The sequence below is a fragment of the Scyliorhinus torazame genome, chromosome 6 (assembly GCF_047496885.1).
Source record: "Scyliorhinus torazame isolate Kashiwa2021f chromosome 6, sScyTor2.1, whole genome shotgun sequence".
NCBI classification, from domain to species: domain Eukaryota; kingdom Metazoa; phylum Chordata; class Chondrichthyes; order Carcharhiniformes; family Scyliorhinidae; genus Scyliorhinus; species Scyliorhinus torazame.
Window position 1 is genome coordinate 300,930,060 of NC_092712.1, and position 7,683 is coordinate 300,937,742.

Consider the following 7,683-nt stretch of genomic DNA (forward strand, 5'->3'; position numbering starts at 1 on the left):
TTTAAAAATGGGACAGGTTTGAGGTTGGGTAGGGGTGTATTGCTTGATCCTGATATTTTAAAACATTCCGGACACTCCTATCCTTTGGAGGGGTAAATGGGATTTAAAATCAGGCCTTTATCATCTCATGACCTTGGCATTTGAAGTCTGGCCCTGCAATTCGCTCGCCTTATTTATCAGTGGGCGGGGTCTCGGACAATGGGCGGGCCCGGGGTGAGTGGGCGGGGTCTATGACAATGGGCGGGGGAGGGATGAGTGAGCTGGGTCTCTGACAACGGGCCAGTGGGCGGGGCCCAGGTCATTGGCGGGGCCGGGATGAGGGGGCGGGGTCTACGTCAGTGGACGGCGACAGGGTCAGTGGGCGGGGTCTCGGGGTCAGAGGCCATGGCCGGGCCTGCTCTCCGGCTGCTCCCCCCCGACGCCGGGGACCGCGGTTCTCAGCGCTGCCGCCTGGGGCCTCGGGCTCTGGCTGCTCTGGGCCTCAAGCTTGGCTCCCCGGTGCGGATTTGTTTACCAGGCGGGGCCGCTCTATGCGCGGCTTGGCCGCGGAGGGACCGGGCCGAGGGCTTCTTGCAGCTGGACACCAAGTGCGTGAGCCCGTGGCTGGTGGGGAGGCCCTGCCAGGGTCTGAGCCTCGGCCTAGGACACTTACAGCCGCTTTCCTGCGTGAAACTAAGGCGGGTTCGCGTCCGAGCAGTACTCGAGACGGGGGCTTGGGGGCTGGGGGGAGAGTCCAAGGGGCTGGTGGGAGAGTACAGGGCTGGGGGCCGAGAGGGAGAGGACAGGTGCCTGGGGGGAGAGGCCGGGTCTGGGACCCCGGGGGGAAAGGCCGGGTCTGGGACCCCGGGGGGAAAGGCCGGGTCTGGGACCCCGGGGGGAAAGGCCGGGTCTGGGACCCCGGGGGGAAAGGCCGGGTCTGGGACCCCGGGGGGAAAGGCCGGGTCTGGGACACCGAGGGGAGAGGCCGGGGCTATGGGTGTGGGAGGTGGGGCTGGAGGCCCGGGGGAAGAGGCCAGGGGTCTGGGGGTAGAGGACAGGGATGGGGGCCGAGAGGGAGAGGCCAGGCCTGGGACCCCGGGGAGAAAGGCCGGGGCTAGGGGTCTGGGAGGTGGGGGTGGACGCCCGGAGGGAGAGGCCAGGGTCGTGGAGGGAGAGGACAAGGCTGGGGACCTGGGGGGAAAAGTCGGGGCTGAGACCGGGGAGCTGTTGAAGGAACTGCTGAGGGGTGTTTACCTGTGCCCGGGGTTTGTTGTGGAGCTTGCGGCCTGGCCTGGGCTGCGCCTCCTGGAAGTCACCGCTGTGGAGCCAGAGCTGGAGCCAGGCAGCACCGGCTTCCTGGGCACCCGGACGCGGCTGGAGGTGGTGGAGGTGCTGAGGCCCGAGCAATTCCAATCCCAGGGCCGTGATCTGCGCCTAGGTGGCCTTGAGCAGGCGGCCTCCCCCCTCCGGGAGTTGCTAAGCCTCCCGCTCCGGTTCCCGAAGGCCTTGGGCCGCCTGGGCCTACCCTGCCCCCGGGGGGTGTTGCTGCTTGGGCCCCCGGGTGTGGGGAAGACCGCACTGCTCCGTGCCCTAGCCCATGAGCTGGAGGCCCCAATATTAGAGGTCTCTCCTGCCGCTATCCAGGGATCTCGGCCTGGGGAGAGTGAGCAGAAATTGAGGCGACTGTTTGAAAAGGCCCAGGGCCAGGCCGGACCCTGTCTCCTCTTCATCGATGACATGGACTCACTTTTTCCTCGGAGAGCGGCAGCAGGAAACCGGCCCGAGGACCGGCTGGTGGCCCAGCTTCTCACCCTGATGGACAACCTGGATCCCTGGACACAGATGCTGGTGGTGGCAGCGAGCAGCAGGCCCGAAGCCTTGGAGCCCGCGCTAAGGAGGCCAGGTCGCTTTGACCGAGAGATCACAATCAATGTACCCACAATGTTGCAGCGCCAATCCATTCTACAAGCGATCACCTCTGCAATGCCTCTGAGGGCTGATGTTTACTTGTCTTGGTTGGCAGAAGCTACAAGTGGTTATGTTGGTGCTGACCTGACGGCTCTCTGTCGAGAGGCCACTCTGCAGCTCGTGAGACGCAGCTCCAAGGAACCATTGGACAACAAAATTAACTTTGCAGATTTCCATGAAGCGCTGAGGATTGTGCAGCCTTCCTGTCTCAGGAGCAGCATCGGACTGACTGATTTCAGACCTGTCCAGTGGGACCAGATTGGAGGTCTGGATCAAGTCAAACTGAAACTCAAACAGAGCATTGAATGGCCAGTGATGTACCCAGAGGCATTTGTGAGGATGGGTGTGACCCCCATTCGTGGAATTCTCCTGTATGGACCGCCTGGATGTGCAAAGACCACAGTGGTGAAGGCTGCAGCCTCCAGTTGCCGATGTTCTTTCCTGTCGGTTAGTGGGGCTGATCTCTTCTCTCCATTTGTAGGTGATTCTGAGAAGGCCCTGGCTCAGGTTTTTCACCAAGCTCGAGCTGCAGCACCATCAATCCTGTTCCTTGATGAAATTGATTCCATGCTTGGATCCCGCTCGCTCGATGGAACAGTGGATCACAGTGTTAAAGAGCGAGTGCTCTCTGTTCTCCTTAATGAAATGGATGGAATTGGTCACTCCCTGGCCAAAGGGAGAGACCCTGAGAGGAAAATACTCCTGCCTGAAGGAGAACAATTGGAACAGTCAAAAATGTTGGAGTTTCAGGAGGTTCGTAACAAAGATGTGATCGTGGTGGCTGCTACAAATCGACCAGACCTCTTGGATGATGCTTTATTGCGACCTGGGAGATTTGACCAGATAATCTTTGTTCCAATTCCAGATGCAGAAGCAAGACTTTCAATACTGAGAATTTGCACATCCAAAACTCCACTGGATGATGTGTTATTGGAGGAACTGGCGGCTCAGACCACAGGGTTTACTGGGGCAGATATACAGAATTTATGCAAAGAGGCTGCCTTATTGGCTCTGCAGGAAGATGGATTTGATGCTGCTGCTGTGAAACATGGTCATTTTCTCAAATCTCTTCAGAATTTAAAGCCCTCTTTGACAGGTCAACAGCTGGATTTCTACCACAATTTGTTCTCAACAGTGACCAGGAGGTAGCCAGACCATTCCTAACTTTACTCCAGATGAAAGAATCAGAACTGAGTATATAATTCTAATAAATTTGTATTTTGTATTTAAAAAAAAGCTTTCCTTATTTATTTTTTAAAAGTTTATCCCATCCTTAAAAGTTACAAAGCAAATGCGCAGAGTGCACAGGAAAAACCCTTATTCCATCTTATTGCTTGCTCTAAAGACCAATTCAAATTGAAACCAATTCATGGTCTCCACAAGAGAGACAGACAAGATCCAAGCTGATAAGAAAAGGCATTGTACCTCATCTTGGGTTTGATCTGACGCTTGATCTGCGCCAAAAGGCCAAGAAGCGATAGCTTCCTTATTTATGCCACACACTACACCATCCCCCTTCTGTTAATTGGTATCGCTTTGCCATTTTCATGCTCCTTAAACAAGTCTTGTTATTACTACTTATGTTTATATTTAAAATACTGTATTAACAAATATTTTCTCTATCCAGATGTTGAATTGCCTATTGCCATGTCCAACAATTTCTATTTTCTATTTGAAGAAGTTACTTCCTTTTGATTGCAAAAATCAAACTGAAGGGACTCTGAAGGGCTGTACCTTGTGAGCTCCACAGTGTCGCATTTGGAGGGGGGGATACCCATACCTATACCCAGTAAGGGTTTGCATGGAAATTGCCCAAAGGTGCAAACTTACTCTGGGCAATTGCCCTGGATTAGGAACCATTCAAAAATGTGATTTGAATCACAAACTTCAGATGGTTCTGACTGGGTTACATTAATAGCTACCCAGGAAAGATTAGAAGAACTAAAACCACATCTAAGCTCTGGGTAACAGACCCAGACCGAATCCCGAAGGGATTCCCCCCACACCTCTCGACCCCTAGGAGACAGCTCGATCCTTATGACACCCCCCACCCTCCCACAGGACTTTCAACCCCCTGAACCCCCAGGGTCTCATCCCAATCCCCAACACTACTCCCCATGGGATTCCCCCACCCACCATGGACTACTCCCCCCAACCCCAAACCCTACCAGACGCGACAGGATCCCGGACACACCATCCCCTGAAGTCCGGTCCCAACCTGATGCCCTACGACCGAGGGCCGACCTCCAATCCGAACCCCACTGACCGCCGATCCCCTAACTCCCAACCTCTGATAAACCCTGATCTTGGGCGTCACAGTGGTTAGCACTGCGGCCTATGGTGCTGAGGACCCAGTTCGATCCTGGCCCCGGGTCACTATCTGCGTGGAGTTTTACCCCCCACAACCCAAAGATGTGCAGGTTAGGTGGATTGGCCACCCTAAATTGTCCCTTCAATTGGAAAACTAATTGGATACTCTAAATTTATTTACACCCTGATCTTTGATCCACCCTCAACCTCCAATCTGCTCCCTGACTTCTTATCCCCCGGTGACCTTTGATTTTCTTCCCCCACTCTTCTAGACCCTATCCACTTATCTCAGACACTTACCTTCTCCCTGACCTGCCAAAAAAAACATAAATTCAATGGATGTTTAGCTTAACCTGGTTGACGACAGCTAGTACTGTATAAATTGGGGGAGGCCTCTTCATTTTGACGTTGATAAATTTTGATGCTGGGGCCCAGGGACGTGCTGCACTGCACATCTCGGTCAGCCTGAGTCGGAAGATCGGGTGAGATTACATTGAAAAAAAGTTGGCTCAAGTAATGGTCACAGAATGGCAATCTGCCACTGATTGCCACTCTGTTGAAGAGCAGTTTCCACCATGTTTACAGTGGGTAGCAAGAAAAAACTGGAGAATGTTTTTATTCGTCTCCAGAGCTGTTTACAAGATCAGGAGACTGACCATCTGGCAGGACAGCTTATTTCAGGTTCAGTATTCATTGCGGTTTGCAGTAGCAACAGCAGCACGATATGTGATAAATGTTTTGATGAATTGAACCCTGTTTGGTTTGCCAGCGGTTGTCCAGAGTGGGGCCGTTGTCAGGTACTCCGTACTCGATTGAGGACTCCAGAATCAAAAAGGTTGGGAGGGTGGGCGCTGAAAGCAACCCCCTTTCCCTGCCTCTTCCCCCTTTCTGCAACATCCTCCCCACAACCTCCATACCATCTCTCCAGGGATTCAGCAATGGTCCCTGGTAAAGTCCTTGGAGTATGGCCAGCAGCAACTACCACCCATTGTGTCACTGCCGGTAATGGAGAACTGCTAGCCTTTAATTGGCCAGAAATTCTCAACAGGCATAATTCCTGCCCCTGGGATCCTAAATCTTGGGGGAAGCCTGACGCTGGCCAGTTAAATGCCTGACAGGCACATAATTTGAATAGACCGCCCAAATGAAAGCAACACAGTGTTCCCACCGGTTCGTCAATAGGAGGCGAGACTTTAGTCTCAAGCTGAAATGCAGCAACAGGACTCAGTAACACTAATGCATATAAGTAGTCATTGTACCAGAATTAATTGCAAGAGAGGAATGGGTCTAAGGTGACGAGACCAAAGGCTTTTATGATTGTTTAAATTGGTTGCCATAACACCAGTGCTTATTCAAAATCTTCTAATCTCATCCTAAAGGGGAGAAAACTGAAGTTCAAATAAACGGAAGCATGTGAAAAAGCAATTCAGTCCATTGGACTTGTTCAGAACCGTGGTTGAACAACGCTATGTTCTGGAGAAGGAGCAATAATGAATTGATGAAGATGATGTTGGAAATAAAGGTTCTACCTATAAGGAAAGGTTGAACAAATGAGAGATCCGTTCTCTTAAAAAAAAAAAGAGAAGGCTAAGGGATGATGAGATGGAGATCCTTAAACCCAACAAAGATCAAGAGTAAAGTTGTTTTCACTTGTTGGAGAAACATAAATATAAAATAGTCACCAATCCAATAGTGAGTTGGGAGGGACTTCTTTGTCCGGAGAGTGGTTTGAATATGGAACTTACTAGGACAAAGAGTAGGTGATGCATACAGTATAGATGCATTTAAGGCAAAGTGAAATAAACCCACGAGGAATAGATGGTTATATTGATCTGGGCCAGAATTCTCTGGTCATTATGATTCTCTGCTCCCGTTGGCAGCGCACCACCATGTCTCCAGGCAGCGTGGGGTGACTTCAATGGGAAATCCTATTGATAAGCAGCGGGAAGTGAGAATCCCGCCGGCAGTGAATGGTATGCCTTTGTGAAACACGCGGCTGGTGGACAGGAGAATCCAGTCCCTGGTTATAAAGAGGTGTGAGATTAGGCTGGTGTGAGGCATAAACACCAATATGGCCTAGTTGGACTGAATAGCCTATTTTGGTGTTGTACATTTACAATTAAATGTGAAATTCCATCCACAGTCTAAGTATAATCTACCCTATCAGGGTCTCCACCCCAAACCCATTACTTTCTTAAAGTCCCAGATCCCCCAAAGCAAAACTGAGTAAAACTCCAGCGAGCCCATTTAATCTTTTTTTTTAATTTAGAATACTAGAACATAGAACGATACAGCGCAGTACAGGCCCTTCGGCTGCACCGACATGGGAAGTCAAAAAACAAAAGCCATCTAACCTACACTATGCCATTATCATCCATATGCTTATCCAATAAACTTTTAAATGCCCTCAATGTTGGCAAGTTCACTACTGTTGCAGGTAGGGCATTCCACGGCCTCACCACTCTTTGTGTAAAGAACCTACCTCTGACCTCTGTCCTATATCTATTACCCCTCAGTTTAAGGCTATGTCCCCTCGTGCGAGCCATTTCCATCCGCGGGAGAAGGCTCTCACTGTCCACCCTATCTAACCTGATCATTTTGTATGCCTCTATTAAGTCTCTTAACCTTCTTCTCTCTAACGAAAGCAACCTCAAGTCCATCAGCCTTTCCTCATAAGATTTTCCCTCCATACCAGGCAACATCCTGGTAAATCTCCTCCGCACCCGCTCCAAAGCTTCCACGTCCTTCCTATAATGCGGTGACCAGAACTGTACGCAATACTCCAAATGCGGCCGTACCAGAGATTTGTAAAGCTGCAACATGACCTCATGACTCCAGAACTCAATCCCTCTACCAATAAAGGCCAACACTCCATAGGCCTTCTTCACAACCCTATCAACCTGGGTGGCAACTTTCAGGGATCTATGTACATGGACACCTAGATCCCTCTGCTCATCCACACTTCCAAGAACTTTACCATTAGCCAAATATTCCGCATTCCTGTTATTCCTTCCAAAGTGAATCACCTCACACTTCTCTACATTAAACTCCATTTGCCACCTCTCAGCCCAGCTCTGCAGCTTATCTATGTCCCTCTGTAACCTGCTACATCCTTCCGCACTGTCGACAACACCACCGACTTTAGTGTCGTCTGCAAATTTACTCACCCACCCTTCTGCGCCCTCCTCTAGATCATTGATAAAAATGACAAACAGCAACGGCCCCAGAACAGATCCTTGTGGTACGCACCATCAACCAACACCCTCTGTCTTCTTTCAGCGAGCCAATTTCTGATCCACATCTCTAAATCACCCTCAATCCCCAGCCTCTGTATTTTCTGCAATAGCCTACCGTGGGGAACCTTATCAAACGCTTTACTGAAATCCATATACACCACACCAACTGCTCTACCCTCGTCTACCTGTT

The 7,683-nt window shown here is 50.9% G+C and overlaps 1 protein-coding gene across 1 annotated transcript; it reads left to right on the forward strand.

The window, feature by feature from the left end:
• The first annotated feature begins 368 nt into the window (after positions 1-368).
• afg2b (AFG2 AAA ATPase homolog B) lies at positions 369-3,183 on the forward strand. The gene is made up of 2 exons (XM_072509920.1): positions 369-744; positions 1,195-3,183. The coding sequence occupies exons 1-2, from the start codon at positions 385-387 to the stop codon at positions 3,094-3,096; spliced, it is 2,262 nt and encodes a 753-aa protein (XP_072366021.1). The 5' UTR covers positions 369-384; the 3' UTR covers positions 3,097-3,183.
• The last annotated feature ends 4,500 nt before the right edge of the window (positions 3,184-7,683 follow it).

What these genes read in the sequence shown, in the direction of transcription:
- afg2b (XM_072509920.1), top strand. Translation starts at nt 385, where the DNA reads ATGGCCGGGCCTGCTCTCCGGCTGCTCCCCCCCGACGCCGGGGACCGC. An exon ending in GGGGAGAGTCCAAGGGGCTG is followed by an intron (nt 745 to 1,194) that starts GTGGGAGAGTAC and finishes GTCGGGGCTGAG; the next exon opens with ACCGGGGAGCTGTTGAAGGA.